At 44.0% G+C, this 17935-nt stretch overlaps 1 protein-coding gene across 4 annotated transcripts in view; it reads right to left on the bottom strand.

Moving 5' to 3' along the window:
• FBXL7 (F-box and leucine rich repeat protein 7) overlaps nt 1-14597 on the bottom strand; it is a 330312-nt gene extending 315715 nt beyond the window's left edge. For 3 of the 4 annotated variants that reach the window (XM_019541814.1, XM_019541824.1, XM_019541807.1), the window contains exon 1: nt 14034-14151. Coding sequence is in view for 1 of the 4 variants with exons in the window: in XM_019541798.1 (XP_019397343.1) it covers nt 14438-14474 (37 nt within the window). In the remaining 3 variants the exon portion in view is untranslated. Of the gene's footprint in view, nt 1-14033; nt 14152-14437 lie in introns of those variants that run through there. The other variant, XM_019541798.1, reaches the window with a different exon arrangement.
• Between the last annotated feature and the right edge of the window lie 3338 nt (nt 14598-17935).

Below are 17935 nucleotides of genomic sequence, written 5' to 3'. Positions count from 1 at the left end.
ATTTTACCCACAGTAGAACTTCTTTCAAAAGATCACAGATCACCATAACAAATATAATAATAATGAAAAAGTTTGAAATATTGCAAGAATTACCAAAATGTGACAGAGACACGAAGTGAGCAAATGCTGTTGGAAAAATGGCGCAGATGGACTTGCTCGACGCAGGGTTGCCACAAACCTTCAATTTGTAAAAAACCGAAATATCTGCGAAGCACAATAAAGCGAAGCTCAATAAAACGAGGTATGCCTGTACATGTCTCCTCATTTCTTAACCCTTTTGATTATTTCATACTGGCCTTGTAAACATGAGAGTCCAGAGACCAAGGGCATGCTTGTAGATGTTCCTTAATTTTTGGAGAATTTCACGTTAACTCCCAGCATAAATTACTTCTCCATGAGCCCCAGAGAAGGTAAAATGTCACATGATTTAAGATGTTAATATGACAAATTTATGTAGTTGGAGACGGGTATTTCCGGTTTCAGACGCAAGAACAAGAGAAAGCTTCCTGTTTCTTTCTTTTCCCCAATAAAGTTCTTTAGAAGGATTTACCAGTACAGCATACCATTAATTTCCTGGAATACTCAGTGTGGTTAGGTATAATATTACCACATACAGTACTGCAACAAAGATTTAACATTGTCCCTACAATTCAACTGCATGACTCTCCTCTTTATTTAAAAAATTGCCACTATACCATCTGTCTCCACATTCAAGTTGTTGTAATAACTCACTTCCAGACTCCAAACCAAAAAACAGATGTGCTACGCCAGATCTCTGACACTACACAGAGATCTATTGTAGTCCATATAGTTGTCAGTATGTAGTTTGTAATTTAAGAGCTCTGCATGATAACTTGCACTATCAGGGCCTGAGACAGCCCTTGCAGGAAGGGGCTCTGATGATCCTCACAAAAAAACCCAAACAACCAACCAACCATTCCACAATTGTTATAATTGTCTCCATGTTGATTATCCATCTAAAACAAACATACACATAGTGCACTGTGGCAGGCCAGCAGAGGGCATGCCTGCACTGAGCCACCCACCTCACTGTGCCCGACCACCTACCAGACTCTGAGTGCCTCCCTGGGGCACCTCACATCCAGCTGACCACCTTCCCAGAGTACACCCACAGGTCTGGGGTTATCGCTCCCACCACCTAGGAATCTCAGTCTGTCTGCGGCCCTGTGTCCCCTGGGATACACAGGCCTTGTAGACTTTAAAGGTGCTCGACCCACTGCAAGAACCTGGGGTGCTTCCCTTAGCCTGGAGCACAAATAGTGGTCTCCCTTCAGCCAGATCAAGGGCATCAGTGGCCCCTCTCCCTCTCCTAGCCAGTTCACCATGCTTTGAACAAAGGAGAACTTTACTGATTACATGGAGTAGGGTACAGGATACAGCAATATCAAAGAATAACCTTAAAGCAAACAGTGCGACTAGGCAGCCATTGATCACACAACTGCTGTACTCCAAGCTACATATCTAGATAGATATCAAGTAGCTTACTCATAAGTATCACCCAGAGGCTGGCTGCTTTCCTCTGGAGGCAGGCAGTTTCTTCTGGTGTCCAGTTTCAAGAGAGACTGGGAGAGGGGTGCAGCATTCAGCTGCTCTTCCTCTCTGCCCAGGAGCCTTAGGGCTCCAGTATGGATGCCCACTCCCTGCTTTCCAGGATGGCTCTGCCAAAAACAGCCCTCTAAGATGGCTCTGTCCCTTCCAGGAAGAAGGGACCCCATACATCCCTGTCATGCCCTCATCACTAAGTTCCCACCAGAAGCAGCCCCATTGGCTGATGCTTGGTGCTTTCAATTGACCTCACCTTCCAGGTCCAATCAGACAAATGTTGTTGAATGTCAACCAATCAGTTTAAAAAGCAACACTGGTCACCTAGCAGAGTAAAGCCCCTACCCCATGCCATGAGGTCAATGGCAAAACAGCAGAGAGGGGGCGTTCTCACCTTGGCTACCTGTGGTTTCTCACAGTCCCAGAAGCAGGAACCCCTCCCTCAGGAATGTTTCCAGCTCAGGTTACAACTCAGGGTTACATGAAACAAATGGGGGGGGGAGGGCTGCCTGCCCACTGCAGTGACCATGGTAACTAAACTGACAGACAGGTAACAGAACAACAGCAAGAAGAAACCCAAAGATAGGTCTGGGAAGATGCTGGCAAGGCATTTTGCCACATACACATTGCTCCAAAATCACGGGGAGATTTACTAAAAGAATACAGTACTTAGATATTACACACATATTTCCCTCCCCTGCCCCCCACAAAAAAGGAGAGAAAAGAAGAAGAGAAAAAGGGAAAAGACCTCCCAAATTTGGGTATGCATCTTAAGCAAGGAAGCTGATTTTCTGCCTGTAATTTAAGCACCCCACTTTGATTCTGCTCCACCTGGTAGAACCAGTACCATTTCTATTCAGGCAGCTAAGGGACTTAATGGCTCACTGGTCTTCACTCGGGGTGTTAACCCTTGTCTCTCTTCTTTAATGGTGTTGATGTTTCATTAATCAAGCTAACCTTTAAAAGGCAAGTTTGCTGTCTGAGAGCTGCTCCTTTTCTATTACACAGCCCTAGAGACCCTTTTTAGCTCTTTTCAAAGTTGTAGATCCACCCATGGAGACCAGTCCTCTGCAGCAACTAGGGTTTCCTACTTTTGAGTAAGCTGCAAAGGAGAGCGAGTGAGCTGAATATTAGCTCTGTCCTTGCGCTATGCAGTTGTAACTCCAGAAAAATCTTTTTTTCCTTCATTCTGCCCCCAAAAACAAGTTGCATGTCTTATTCGGGGGGTATATGGTATTAAGGTGTCCTCTCAGCCAGGAGAGTTGCAAATGGGAAGAAGAGTTGCAAAATGCTGTTTGTCTATGCTACATAACAAGTTGAGGACTATTCTACCACATTACAGGGGGCCATCCCTACAAACTTAATTTCACTGGTTCAGGAATAAAAAGACAACCCACTCAGATTTAAAATCAGGTCAAACTTTGTAAAACGTCTTCCTGATATCCCAACCAAGCACACACAGACCAAGATGCGCCCTTGCTATAAAACCCAGTGCAAAATCTGAACAAATTCAACTTAAGCTGAATGTTGTTCTGCTACAGTGCACGCTGCATGGCACAGGTTAGAATTTCACATCAGAGCTCCTAGTAGGAAGATGTCACGGTTTCTGTGATCAGTACAGACCAAAAGATACTTATATTCTCGTTGCCTTCTCAGTATCCATGGAGAGAAGATTCTTGGCACACAGATGCTCTATCCTGCCTTAACAGGACGATCCAGTGGCTTACATTGCACTGGCTCCTTCCCATGAACAGCCCTCTATATAAGCTCTAAGAGACGCAAATGCAGGAAAAGACTAGAAAGAACAGACTGAGTCAATAGGAGAACACAGTGTTAGTAAATAAGATTTAAAAAAAGAAAGGCATGTCACAGTCCGTGAATCTGTTTTTCATACATGGAACACAACTGATCCTAAGAAAACCAGCATTCAAAAAACAGTGCCATGAGGCAGGCAAGTTACCAGGGAACCCCATTACCAGGACAGAAGCAATAGAGCAATGTACAGCTCACATACAGCTGCTAGCCTTTCCTTTCTTTAGATTTTAGGGGGAGTTTAGCCTTTCCATTTAGTTGACTAGAAACTGCTGCAAGGGTCACTTCAGAGAATATTCCAAACAGGGTACATTCCCATGGGTTTCCCTACAGGAGAGTCACCACTGGACAATGTTTGCCTGGGTTACATAAATAGGATTATATGTAATAGTTTGAGCCGTTAGAGATTGCCTCACAGCATGTATATCCACTCACAGAGTAAAACTGCTTACTTGTGTGCATTCCTGGAAGATGTTGCATACTTAAGGACAAGCAATGCTTACAATGACTGTACACAGTACTCAATTTTAAATCCCTCCAAACTACATTATTCCCTAATGAGTTTCTCCTAATTTAGCAAGGCAGTGAAATCTACTTCAGTCTTCATTACCATCATTGTAAGAAATACTCCTGATTAACAAGCTTCATTAAAATTGTATATAAAAAAAAGTTACCAACTCTACCCCCAACAAGCACATACATACCCTCTAACCTTGTTTAATTCAGAATTTCCTGAAAAGATTATTTACTATTTTCTAAAAATAAAAACTACCACAAAAATGGAGAATTAACTTCTCCCAATTCAACCTAGAATTTTCTCTGCATAGCCTTGGTATTGGTCCATCTTTGATATTAGAGTGAAATCCCTGTAGCCAATTCTGAATCCATGCTCATCATTCATACAAATAATGGGACATTGTCCCATTACTTCTTAGATCCAATTATAAAAGCTTCCAGTTGTCATAAAAGCTCCTTTCATGGTGATCTATGAAAACAACACAGAATGGAGGCTCCAGATTTATGGAAAGCACCAGGGAAATATCAGAGTACTTCTCAACACAAGATTTTCCTTGCTCCCTCACAAAAGTTGTCATCACATTATCCTAGCTAGGAGCATCAGGCTGGGTTCTTTCCACTTCGTGAATTACCTCTGAACCATTTGTTTAACTAAACACTGAAGAAACACTACCAGCTCCTCCCCTGAGCTACACTAGTTTTTAGAACAAAAAGGTAGTGAAGCTAGGAATCAATGAAGGTAACCTAAAACTCGAGATATACAGAAGAATGAATCTGTGTAGTTATGTTACAGAATAAAGCCACAAAATGGGTGTGGATTAGTTCTTTCTTTGCTATACAGCTGTATGTTTCTTGACCATATCTCATTCTTTAAACACTGTGCATTACAAAGCCATCTGAACTAAATCACAATTAAGATTCCAGTATGACAAAACAAATTGGAAAGCAGCCTCCATTACTTCAAGAAATGTACTAATCATTAAATGCCTTGTTCTTTAAGAACCATGAGGTTCTCCAGCTGATTCCAAGTATGTCACATGCTGAAAGGCTTGTGCTAGGAAGAAAGACCCATCAGCTTAAGGGCAGAATATCTACAGAAGCAATCACTTTAGACAAGTGCTAGCAATCAAAATGATAAAGTGGCATAATTAGAGCTAACTTGTTCCTCCCCACGAACGCATATTCGTGCGAGTTCAGGAATTTTGTTGGGGGACCAACTTATTCCTAGGTCTTATTTAAGCTGATCATTTAAATAGAATAACTAGACATTTCCAATGTCATTCTTTCAGCTTCTATATCACATCTTATATAGATGAACTACTCTTTCTACATCAGCTTTCATGCATGGCATTTACATTGCTTCTGAAAAGTGATTAAGCTGATCAAAAAATACAATTCTTAATAAAAGTAAACCTTTAAGAAAAGGTAGCAACTGCTACATCTCTAATACAAAAGACTTCAAAAATATTTTTGGAAGATATTACTTAGTAACTATATCAAATGTAGAAGTTTTTTGATTGCTTATCATACATTTTAAATTACAAAACCCACATACAGTTGGGCCAGGAATTTTCCATTTGAAAGGTCACCAACCCCCCCCCCGCCAAAACTTCACTAAAAGCAAAAAATATTTCCATAACAGGCTCAAATTTGGCCCCAAAAAAATCTCTTTTGGAAAGAAAACAAAAGCAAAATAATTTGATTCAAAATGAGCCACACAAACATTCCAGTTCGCCAATCTGGACAGAACTAGTTCTTTTCAAATAAGTTAGACATTAAACAGCCTGCCTGAAATGCCACAGTGCCTCACATTCCCAACCTTTATTTTCATAAGATGTAAATGCTAGCTGTACACTGCTAGATGTTTTTAACCCAAAGCTTTTCTCTTTGGACCTGATCCTGCAAAGCAAACATTTTTGTGCTAACTCAGGAGAATCCCCCCACACTCCCCAAAGAAAACAAAGCAAAAACAAAAAAGAGCTGCAATATAAGTCAGAAGCCTACCTAACTTGAGGAGGCGACCAGCATATTCTGAAGCCAAAAACCACTTTTGTGCGTTGAGTGCAGCAGCCCCACATCTCTGATTGGCCAAGGAGCCCCTTGTGGTCCCGCCCTTCACTGCCAATTGGTTGCAAGGGCTGTCTGTCAAACAGCCCCATCCCTCACCACTGATTGGTTGCAAGAAAGGAGGCATGAAAAGCAGCCCCCTCAGCCATTCAGTGGTGAGGGGCAACAGCCATCTTGCTGGCTGCTCTTCAAGCCAGCAGCACCTCTTCCCCCTCCCCTGGCAGGCCGCAGTCAGGCTACAGAAGCTACAGACACCCAGAGGGAGTCAGCATTTTATTTTCAGTGGGTTGGGTTTTTTTCCCCCCCACCAGTGAGCCTGCCAAAATTGTTGAGCCCCCCAATTTCACAGTCTTCATGAAAATCATGACATCATTAATTCAGTAGGCCCTTAAATATAAGAATTCTTGTTTCCTACCAGATGTTATGCAAACCCCCATATATGGTGCTCACATACTTGTAGATGACCATAATGCTCTTCCAACTGTCACCTTTCATAACGGTGCAGAAGTTGCTTTCTTCTCAGAATATTAAGGCTTGTTCATGTTTTCTTTCAGGACACGAAAGTTTCTCATTAATGAAAAAGATAGCTAGTTTATTTATAGGATATTTGCTCAAGGAAGTGGGACAGCACATTTTAAATTGTCTGAGCTTTCTTGCCTCCAGCCCAATTTAATTCAGGATCTTGACCTTGGGGTTGGGCCAAGGAGGAGGGTTGTATTAATTTTCTGCAAATTTTAGATGGTATTTTCCCCTAAAACATCATATTTTAGCAAAACACTATTAAGATGAAAACTTTAGGTGCATGTGATGGTGCACAGAAACCTGTCTGACTTCTCTGTGCTTTTCAGCAGCAAAAAAATTCTCCCTTCAGCTCTTTTCCTTGATTTAAGCACAGAACCACTGGCAGATAGGATAAAGGCTTCGTTCAGACCAAGGGACTGAAATAGTGGCAATGGCCATTTGTACATGCCACAAAATTGGCCTTTAAAACAGCTTAATGCCCTTGGCACCGCTTTAACGGTGCACCTGTTTGCACGTGTCAGAGGCGTAATGTGCATGAAATGACTCTGGAACACAGCAAAATAAAACATCTCTGAGGTGGTTTAGTTTGCTGTGAAGGGAAGCACTGGGCTCCATCCTGGGGGGCTGTGGAGGCAGCCCAGTGGCAGCCTGTGCAGGCAGGCTCCACTGAAGGAAAAACAAGTGCAAAAAGCAGCAAGCCTTATCTTCCCCCCCCCCCCCCCCCCGGAATCTGCCTGCCTAAGCTGCGCAGGGGCCCAGTGCTTCCCTCTGCAGCTGCGGTGCCTTTCGGGACCAGTCAGGCCAGGTGCTGCCTGGGGGTACCGCCACTGCAGAGGGAAGCACCAGGCACTCCCCCCCAACCCCACAACAAAGATCAGGGACTGCTCAGCCTACCGGCAGCTCACTCTCCCCTCCCAACTGCAGAAGAGGCAGGTAAGGATCAGGCCCAATCCTTGTGTACGTGCCACGGGGGTTTACTTCACCCTAAATTGAAGTGGTGTTTTTAAAGACTCACCGCTTCAATTTACGGAGCATTAAACTGAGGTAAACCCCTGTGGCGTGTCCAAACGCCCAATGGTTTCACATTCCTGTTAGCATAACTTTACATTTCTACCATGAGGTCCAATCCTCTGAAAGATTACATGTACAAATAATTCTTACCCACCTAATGAATCTGTATACCTCAGTGGACACTCTTCATGAAAGTAAGACTGCAGAAGTCAACTCCTAAGAACCAATTCTGAGGTTTTATTAAGGAGTCAACTGTATAATTCTGCTTGCTTAGGCTCAGTCTGAAGCATGCAAGTATTCCCAAATACAGAACAGCATCCAACAGTCTTAAAAAAAAAAAACAAGGTATGACGCACTCACGGAACAAAGGTAACCTGCAACTTCTAGTCCATCCCAACCAAGCAATAGGATTTCATAATTTGAATTTGAATTTTCACCAGCAAACTACAGTTAAATTTGTGGATATTTTGGACAATACTGTGAAGAAAGTGGTATGCAGTATGGGTGCAAAAGTGATCTTAATAGGGAAAGACCGCATCATATAAGCATCTCCTCTTCCTCTACCACCAATCTTCTCCTAACAGTGAAGCCCTGAAGTTCTATGAGAGGAAAGGTAATGGGCGATATGAATGCAGAAGTGGTACGAATTCACTTGAACAGCTACTGGTAACCCATTCATACAAAGTTCTCTGTGTGTCCACACCTAAGCAGTGTTACACTAGAATGACAATGGAGAGTAGAGTGGAGCAAGATGTGATACCACTCTCAAACTGGGTAGTAGAGCAGAATGTTAATCCACAAAGTAGTAATCAGGGAGTGTTCATCAATATTCCAACTGAAGCTTTGGAAGTCTGCTGCAAGGAAACAAGGCATCACAGGTTGCTTTTAGAGAGTGGGCCCAGCAATTAGGTAGAACTCATCTGCTTCCTTCTCCTCCTTAAGAAAGGGAATCCAAAATTGGGCTTATGGCATGCTGCAGAACACGATCAACAGTTACACAAAGACCTAGCAAGCCAAAATGCCCAGCCAAAAGCACCTGGCTTACATTCTTCTATAAAAGGAAGGCCCAAGTGAAACCACTCATTTCTTCTCTGCTGCAGATGCCACAAAACTTTTCAAAGGGTGCAGTAGTTAAAATGGTCCTACATTAATGCAAGGCATGTCCTTGTCAACTCTTTCAAAAACAGAAAGTGATATGAAGGGAAGTAAAATAGGCAAAGGATGTCTGTGTAAAAATATGAGAGTCGTTTCTCTCTGATCTGTTGCCAAAGACAGGAATCAATGCATATGATGCGATAACTCCTCTGTAGCTGAAGTACACGCATCTACTATAATTCCAGTCTATTTGACAGGAAGGGAACATAAAGAGTACTCTTGTGCAGCGTCATTTTGTGTTCCTCCAAAAAAACTCTCAATCTGCCCTTTTTACATGTGGATCTTTTTGCAGACCTCAGGAATCTGGTGTGGCATCACTTCTGGCAGGGTAAAAAAAACAACTGCTTTGGTATCAGGTGAGGAAAAGAGCTTGAGGACATTGATGCTGTTGGAGTTCATGGAGCATGAAGGGGTATCAACACCAGCATCCAAGGTGGTACTAAAGCAAGAAGAAAGCTGGTTTTGTAGCCTCTAGCAGAACCTTCTTGGAGTCCTGTATGAAGAGGTAACACGAGCAGCTGAAAATGGCACTGAAGTCACATTCTCTCATCTCCAATCCAGAATGTGACGGAGTTGCAATATACTGTGGAATATTCTTCCAGGTTCACATCCTACCACATGCTGGAGACGCCCCACGGTAATTCCAGATAGTCAAGCAGCATTAAGAAAAGAGAGAGACAAGAAAAGAAGACACACAGTGAGGTGACTGGTAGCTTGGATGGGGAAATAAGACTGTACCAGGATGCAAAAACAGTAGAGTTCAAATTGCAGATACATGTGTCTGGAAAGGCATGAAGTAGTGATACTGAGGCCATGGAAAAAAGTCTCCAGGATTCTCATGGATCCAAGGTACTAGAGGCAGATGTTGGTATTCTCCGTGAGCCTCTCAAAGTATTCAGTTGTAAGCAGGTGAGCCTCAACTGTTGTCCTTCAAGTAAGCAGAGTAACTAAGGGGAGGTGGGGGAAGAGAGGTTACCAGGGCACCAACCCAAGGATTGATTCAGTAGGGACATAAAACTAGCAGCTACCACCACTGCTACCACCAGCCAGAGTACAGAACTGCCCTCTTATGACTCTGGTTGTAATGGTAGGAATTAAGTATGGTTTGCTACACCTTCTGAGTTACCAAGAATGTCTCCTATTAAAATATAAGGCAACAAATATATGCACCATTTTCCACTGCCCTAATGAACAGCAGACTCATGTCTTGATTTTTTTTTAAGTTTTGTTGAGACCCCAGCAAAGACCACGTTATTTCAGTATCAACCCCAGGCTCCTCCACACACGCTATCCATGAGGAAAAACATAGAGATCCAGCAAACAAGCATGAAGCCAAGGGAAAGGTGCACTGTTGCTTGGAGCAGAAATATGTCACCCTCACACCTCTCATTTTGGACACCTTACATTCCAGTTGTGTCACTGAACACCAGTGTCATTATATCCCACAAGAGGCAACAGAAAGGCCCTTGTGGAAAAAAAAGGGGTCATTTAATATATTAAACTTTATATGTATTCATCCTTTCATACTGAATGGAGCATCTGCAGAAACCTATCCACTGAGCATCTGCAGAAACCTACCCACTCATTGGTACAGAAAAACGTTCCTTAGATAAGTCTTAGTAACTTACTGCAATCTCTAAAAACCCAAGAATATGACAGATTATGGACTCATGCAATAGATTATCATCTAGTTTCTGAAGTAATATCCAAAACTGATCAAAGCACCATATTTACCCACATAAGAAGTGAAGCGTGCTCCCCACCCCCCCCATTCAGCATAAGAAAAAAAAAATGTCCTTTGTCTTATACATACAAGGAAATCTCATTAAAATTCACTGACTATCATTAAACTGCTGCCAGAAGCAGCATGTGCTCAATCATAGGAACCAGCCATGAAGTGAATTAAATACAGCCAACGCTAAGCATGACTATAAAACATGTGGCCCACATTGGGCACCATTTTTTTAAGCACTCAAAATAAAATAAATAAAGAGTGGGTTTTCCCTTCACAGGGAACTGACACCAGGCCTGGAAGTACTGCAATGCTGGATCTTAGCCAGAAAGCCAGGATACCAATGGGCATCTTCCACAATAACAAGTTAATAGAGCCCATGTGAATAAAATATATGTTAGTGTCCATTGCACACAGTCCACCTCAGTGCCAACAACTTTTCAAGTCATGGTAAGCCACTACACTGCATACATTTCAACTTTCTCTTCACTCCTGCAGCTGAGCTGCAGCATTCTTTCCCATTTCCAAAGACTCCTCTCTCTTCACTAGCCTTAAATGTCTGGCAAACATCACCAAATGGGGCCCTAAACAGTTCACCCAGAATTCCTCTGTCATTCCTCCCCCCCCCCCCAGCCTGTTGCATATGATTAGATTACCTCAGGGAAGGGTAGGGCCAAAGCCAAACCAGGTTTGCTAAACTGGGCCCCAGAGTCAACAGCATTTCAAGCCATGGTAACCACACAGCACAGCACTGCTCCTCATCTGTACATTTGGAGGATCACAGGACAATAACATCTGAATCCAGTCATGAGTGGAGGACTAATTAGCAAATGGATCCTTTGCTGAAAGGAGGGGGAGGGGGGCACAAGCTGGAGCACACACACACACACACACTTTGGCTTTGGAACAGCATCAAGCTTACTTTTTATCCTGTACAAGTGCTGCTTAAAATTGTGTTTAAGGAATTCCTGTACTAAAAACTTGTAGCAGCTTCTACAAAGGTAAAATGCAGTACCCATGGTCTTAGCTGATCCAGAATTGATGCAATAGGTTGTCTATATGGTAAATTACATTTATTTCAAGCTCAGTATTTTCAAATTTGCCCTTCATTCCTTCATTTCCATGTGCTCAGGGACAGCAGGGTCAAACAATAAGGGTGAGGGTTAAGGGGATGCAGAGGGAAAAAGTTTAGAGGGGCAGGGGGCAAGGGGTCAACTTGACCCCCCAGACTTAAAATTTTCCCTGCTGCAGGAGTGGGATGGGGACAAATTCAAGGTAAACCTCCAGTAATTAGATTCTATACCTGGAAAAATTATATCAAGTTTATACATTTTTCCATATATAGAATGTAATTACTGAGGGTCTTCTTATATTCAGGGTCCTCTTGTATTTGAGTAAATACAGAAAGTATTGCATCTGACAACTATTTAACTCTGGAAAAAAAGAAAACAAGTTATAATATAGATAAGAATCTAAACAAAATCTGAGGTTCAAGTTATGGACACGTAAATAGAATATTTAACTAAGTGGGCTATGACAGAAAGAATCCCTTATAACCATTCTACAAAGAGCAGTCAAGATGTTCTGTGATTTTGGAGCTCCCAGCACTTGTGTTCCCAAGGCCTGGGTCATCCAGTCACATAAATGAAGTATAACATTAAAAGGATCCAAATAAAACCCAAAGTTTAAATTATGGGCATGTAAATAAGACATGTAAATAACTGGGTTGTGGGAGAAAGAATTCTTATACCCATCCTACAAACAGCAGTCATTAATGCTTCGTGGTTTTGGAGTCACTAGCACTTGTGTTCCCAGGGCTTGTCAGTCATCACTCAGTTCCCTGAAAATTACAGGAAAAAAAGGGAATTCACTCACAGAAGAGATCTTATGAAGATCATAGGGAGCCACAGACTATCCCAGTCCTGAACGTACCAACCGATTTGCCAGGACAAAGCTAGACTTCTGTTGCAATTCAGGCCTGGTGAATGCAGGATTAATTTAAAGGATGTGGCAACATATAGTGTAAGCGACACCAAGCGAACAAGTTCTCAACCAACAACCAAGCCCATTCCAGCATGAGATCCAAACCTCATCCATCCTACTTTTAGTAATATTAATTTAGCCCATTCTTAGGAGTTCTTTTGATGAAAATGAGAGACTTAAAAACTACATTAGAACAAACCAGAACACCGACTGATTAAGTTTCTGACTTTTTAGGATTCTTTGAAGGTAGGCCTCAACTGGCAATAAAATAAAGGAACTGAAATAACAGTACAAAAATTATATTTTTTCTTCCTTTGTAACAATCCTCACTCACATTTTGGATGAGAGGTGTATTCTTTGGCACATCCTTACTGAAGTCTCAAAGAACATAAAGGATCAAAGGACAATAAAAAAAACCCAAAACAAAAGACAGTTATCTTTTATACCCTTCTAGTGACTCGTCAGGCATCTATTAGGTTTAACTGTAATTAAGATCATTACAAAATTTAAAGGGAAACAAAAATATTGTTTTGTTGTGGCCAGGAGTACAGCTAACTTTGAAAGCTTCCCATTGGTCCCTCTTTTACCAGCTGACTTTCCAGCAGCCTCTTACAATATCTACTATGCAAACTAAATTCATCCTTGGTACAACTCCACTGAGACCTATAGGTTTCTACGAGGATGATTTAGCCCTTGTCCATCTAAAACCAAACGCAGTAAAATCTCACTGAACTGAAACTGCAGAGGTACAGCTTAGGGATAACAGCTGGAGAACATTAACTGTCTCTTTCCCTCTCTCCCAGGGTTGAACATTTTTGTTGTTCAGACAGGAAGCCGTCATACGCTACACTGCATAATGCAATGATTTTGAGATCGGAGAGTGAACTGCAAAGGGGAGGAAAGAGTGCACAACAGTTTGCATGAAAAACCAGAACAAACTTAATTGAAACATTTCTTAGTTTTTAGATAACATGTATAAACATTATATAAACATGGACAGACTTAACGGCAAGACTGAAATGGCTTCAAACACTTAAAAAAATAAAGTTGATTTATCTTCAGTTATTTTTCTGTCTTCACTAGAGGCTCATCCTATGTGGCACACTTAATTCCTGCTAGACTCAAGTGAAGACACTGGACACCTAGCTGAAGTTGTTCACAACGCTTTGCAAAATCATGTTCCTAAGCAGGCAATGATTGGAAAAGCCTACCACAGGCTTGCTTTCATCCAGCTGCTGCAAACAGAACTCTCAGAGTTAATTCCCAACACAACCAAAAAGCCCAGGCTCAGTCAGTGGCCCTGATATGATACAGCACTAAAAGTCAGCGTGAGCTTCAGTGACAAAAGCATGTTAAGGAACAGCTGCTTCACCTGGGACAGTTTAAACCAAAATTGTGTGCCAAGCCATCCCTGGCCTCACCTCTGCTTCTACAGAAAGGTTCAGCCCCTTCAACAGAGGCACCTAACCTGACATCTAACTCCTCCAGGGTCTGTTTGGTCCTCCCCAGGTGAGGCTGAAGTTGGTTCTTCATGCTGAACTCCCACCTCCTTCTTCCAAGCTCATCTTTACACAATGAAAGGTGGTTAGTAATGAATTAGACATGCTCAAGAGTCTGGATTTCATCCAAGATAGATATTCACCAGTAAAAAATGCAAAATCATGTCACATACCAAGTCCGTGGCTGCAGAGAAGGAGCCGAGATCAAGCTGGGCATATGGAGCAAAAATTTCTCCCAAACAGGTAAGGAGGAACCAGCTGCAGTCTCATTCTCCTCCCTGCCAGGAGAGCGGAGGGAGGGGAGGTTCCCCTCCCCGCCCAAATCAAGGGTGGTCAAATAAGCCGAGTACAACCAGGCGCCCTGAAGCAGCAGCGTTAGGGCCCTGAGTACTGGGCAGGGAAGAGCAGGGCGGTGCAGCGACTGGCGGTGCCCCGGCCCCTGCCAGGAATGAGACAGGGCCTGGGGGCCCCCTAGCCCGTGCAAGGACGGGTTAGGGAGGAAACCCGGGGGAGCCGCGGAGCAGCCAAGCTGGTGTCAGCCCGGGGCCGGTCCCAGAGCGGGCAGGCGCGCACTCACCCTCGCTGCCGCACTGCTTGCCATTGTTCGCTCCCATCCTGCCGCCGTCATGCCCCACGCATGGCCGAGCTGAGGGGTTTAAGGAGCAGCGCCCCGGCGGGGCCGCCCCCGCTGTAATCCACTGCGCCCGCGCCCCGCGCACTTGTTGCTGCGCTGCGACAAGGCAGCACTTTTGTTCGCGGCAGGCGCCTCCTCCCCACGTCAGCCAGATCCGGGTGGGGGTGGCTGGGCTGGGCTACAGCCTTTTAAAGGCGCAGCTAGTGCTTCCTGGCCGGCACGCCCGGGCTGCGCCTCAAGCCCCTTTGCTGAAGGGAGCTCCTTGGAGCAGCGCCATGCCCCGGTTCTCGCCCTTTGCTCCCCTGGCGCCCGTTCCTCTCACGGTTCTGAGGGCAGAACAGGCCCACGAGCCATGCAGGCTGGGGCCTGACTGGCTGGGCAGGCAGCTCTGCAGGAAAGGACCTGGGGCTACAGGGAACAATAAGCTGAGTATGAGCCAGCAGTATGTGCTGCCAAGAAGGCTAACAGCATCCTAAGCTACTTTAGCAAGAGCCTTGCCAGCAGATGGAGGGAAATTATTCTTCCCCTCTATTTGCCACATCTGGAGTAGTGTCCAGTTTTGGGCCCCCCACTACAGAAGGGATGTGGACAAATTGGAGGGAGTCCAGCTGTGGACAGTGAAAATGAGAGGGCTGGGGCACATGGCTTATAAGGAGAGGCTGTTTAGTTTGCAGAAGAGAAGACTGGTGGGGGCGGTATTTAATAGCAGCTTCAGCTCTCTGAAGGGGGGCTCCAAAGAGGATGGAGTGAGACTGTTCTCAGTGGCAGCAGATGACAGAACAAGGAGCAACAGTCTTAAGTTGTAGGAAAGGGAAGTTTAGGTTAGATATGAGGGAAAACTTCCTCACAGGTGGGTAATAAAGCACTGGAACAGGTTACCCAGGGAGGCTGTGGAGTCTCCATCCTTGGAGGGTTTTAAGTCCTACCTAGACAAAGTTTTGGATGGAATACTGTAGTTGGGGATGGTCTTGATTTGAGCAGGATGTTGGACTAGATGACCTCCTGAGCGCCCCCCCCCCCCCATTTTATAGCATTCTATGAACACATTCCCCTCTTTATTGGGGGGGGAGGGAGGAAGAATCTAGGGTGTTAAAAAGGGGGCTGCACATCTGAACTGTGTCCTAGAGCTGTTCGTGCTCTCACATACATAGACCACAACACGCATTTTTCTCCTGTTCAGAAGACACTAGGAGCTTTATTAATATGCCCTTGGCTGTGTTATTAAGTTTAAGATGGAAGCAAAGAAAACCCAACAAAAACTTACTTGCAATGGATTCAATCCATCCGCAGGCTTGTGAAATAAGAGCAGTGTGCCCAGGAGCAGCTAACAGATAGCAGAGTGGCAAGATGAAAACTGGCTTGATGGGTGGCGCCATCGAGACCTTTCAAAAGAGGAGGGGCCTTAATGCCCCTGGAATTAAGAGCTTAGAAGAGATCAAGTAGACTATAAGAAGCCATGAACTCAATTGATTCCATCAGCACTGCCTAACTAGGAATGCTGCTGCCACTGTTGGGCAGTTGGTTTTAAACTTTGGGTGAACAGGAATCAAAGGGGGGTGCAACTACATTCTCCCTGGACCCAACCCTTCTCTTTAAAACCTACATGATTCTTGCTAATCTTTTTTCATTTCACAAGTGTTAATGACGTTCTCTCCTTTTTAAGGCTCTTCATGTTCAACTCTTCAAACAATCCTGTTAGCCGTTCCTGGTAATCTCTCTCTCTGTCTCCTATGTCACAGCCCTGTGGACTGCGTTTAGCTCTATCTAAAACCTTAACTATTAACCAACAACTCTTATTGTAAAGAATGCTAGGGGCATACTGGGCTGCATGAGTAGGAGTGTTATCAGCATATCCAGGGAAGCAATTCTTCCCCTGTCTTCAGCACAGGGGAGGCCACATCTGAAGAAGTGTGTCCAGTGGACAAATTGGAAAGAGTTCAGTAGAAGGCAGCAAAAATGGTTAGAGGGCAGCAAAAATGATTAAAGGACTTCTGACACCCTACTTTGTCAGTGGCTATGAAAGGATTTGCAGAAGGGATTTGCAGAAGGGAAGGGAATAAATAGGGAGATTGTCACAATTAAATTCAATGCTTATTCTGTCTCCCTGTTATTAGAACCTGATTCTTCTGAAACAGACATAGAAAAGTTTACTTGTATTGAAGATGCATCTAACTACACAAGCTTTCTCTGCCACCATTATTATCATGGTATCTCATAGTTGGGGCCTTTGAGAGAGCGAGGAAAATGTCAGACTTGACATTTGTAGTGTGTTTGTAGTGTAAGCTGCATATAGCAGGCTCATCTGGTGATCTGAAAACTGCTTGATATACAGAGCTGGGAATAAACCCTTCTAGCCTATATCAAGCACTGTCACTCCTGTGCTAGAAACAGCACTGAATCTAACTAGATTTGTTCAGTTTTGAAGCTGGAGTTACAGGCCAGGCCTTCAAGTAACAACCAAACCAGCATTACGAAGCTGCTCAGGACTGAGCAGAGGTCAAACACACTTTGAGGACCTATGTAACCAACACTAGTGAGGTGCCAAAACTGGCCTCCAAGTTACTCCTGTGTGAAATAGCAAGCCCACTTGACTGGATTTAAGCAGTACCTTTATACGCTGAAGTCATTGGGATATGGGAAAGGGCTGGTGCTATTTGCATGACTTAAATGAGTGCCTGTCTTACACAACCACGACTTAGAGTGGCTTCTTAATACATGTGGAAACTCAGTCTCCTCTGGAACAGAAATATTTGTTTTAAGACTATCAGTTTTTGTAAAAAGTTCTGCATCAGTTTGGTTACAGCCTACACCATAGTTTCTCAATCTGTGGTACGCGTATCCCTGGGGGTACGCAAGACAGGCAGGGGGTACGCGGTGCCAAAACGCCCCCCGCAGCAAGGGGGTGCCGCGGCTCCCACTGCCGCCGCTGGGGGGAGGGCAGACAAAGACCCCCACAGTGCAGGGGGAGTGTGGGAGGGTGTCAGAAAAACAATATAACCCATGAAAAGCAGATGGCCCCTTGCTGAACAGATGATCTAATGTTGAACTTAAAGATAGCCTTTGCTGACAGTAAGCAAACTTGTTCTGTGTATTTTGTAACTCTGTAACAGCAAGCAAAAAAACAAAACCCCAAAGCTAGTAGAAATTCCCCAAAGATGCGCACGCATATATGCCTTATGCCTATGTATACCTATATTTGCATATGTATGACCTGTTAGTGTAAAAGGTGCTGCCAAACTCAGATCGGGGGAACTCTTGGTCTACTAGGCCCTGAGTAACCCCTCTGCAGAGAAATAAATCATCTTGCTGACACTCTCTCATTCTCTGCCTAATTGATCGTGGCTAGGAACGAGTCCAGAGACGGGACGTGGCCAGTGCTCTTCGGTGTATGAGCACACCCTTTGGTGTATGTGTGCTACGCAGTAGCTGGCCAATTTCCCT

Source organism: Crocodylus porosus, unplaced genomic scaffold (genome assembly GCF_001723895.1).
Source record: "Crocodylus porosus isolate Cpor-Errol unplaced genomic scaffold, CroPor_comp1, whole genome shotgun sequence".
NCBI lineage: Eukaryota > Metazoa > Chordata > Crocodylia > Crocodylidae > Crocodylus > Crocodylus porosus.
The sequence above is the reverse complement of the archived record's forward strand: the minus strand, read 5'-3'. Positions and strand labels throughout refer to the sequence as shown.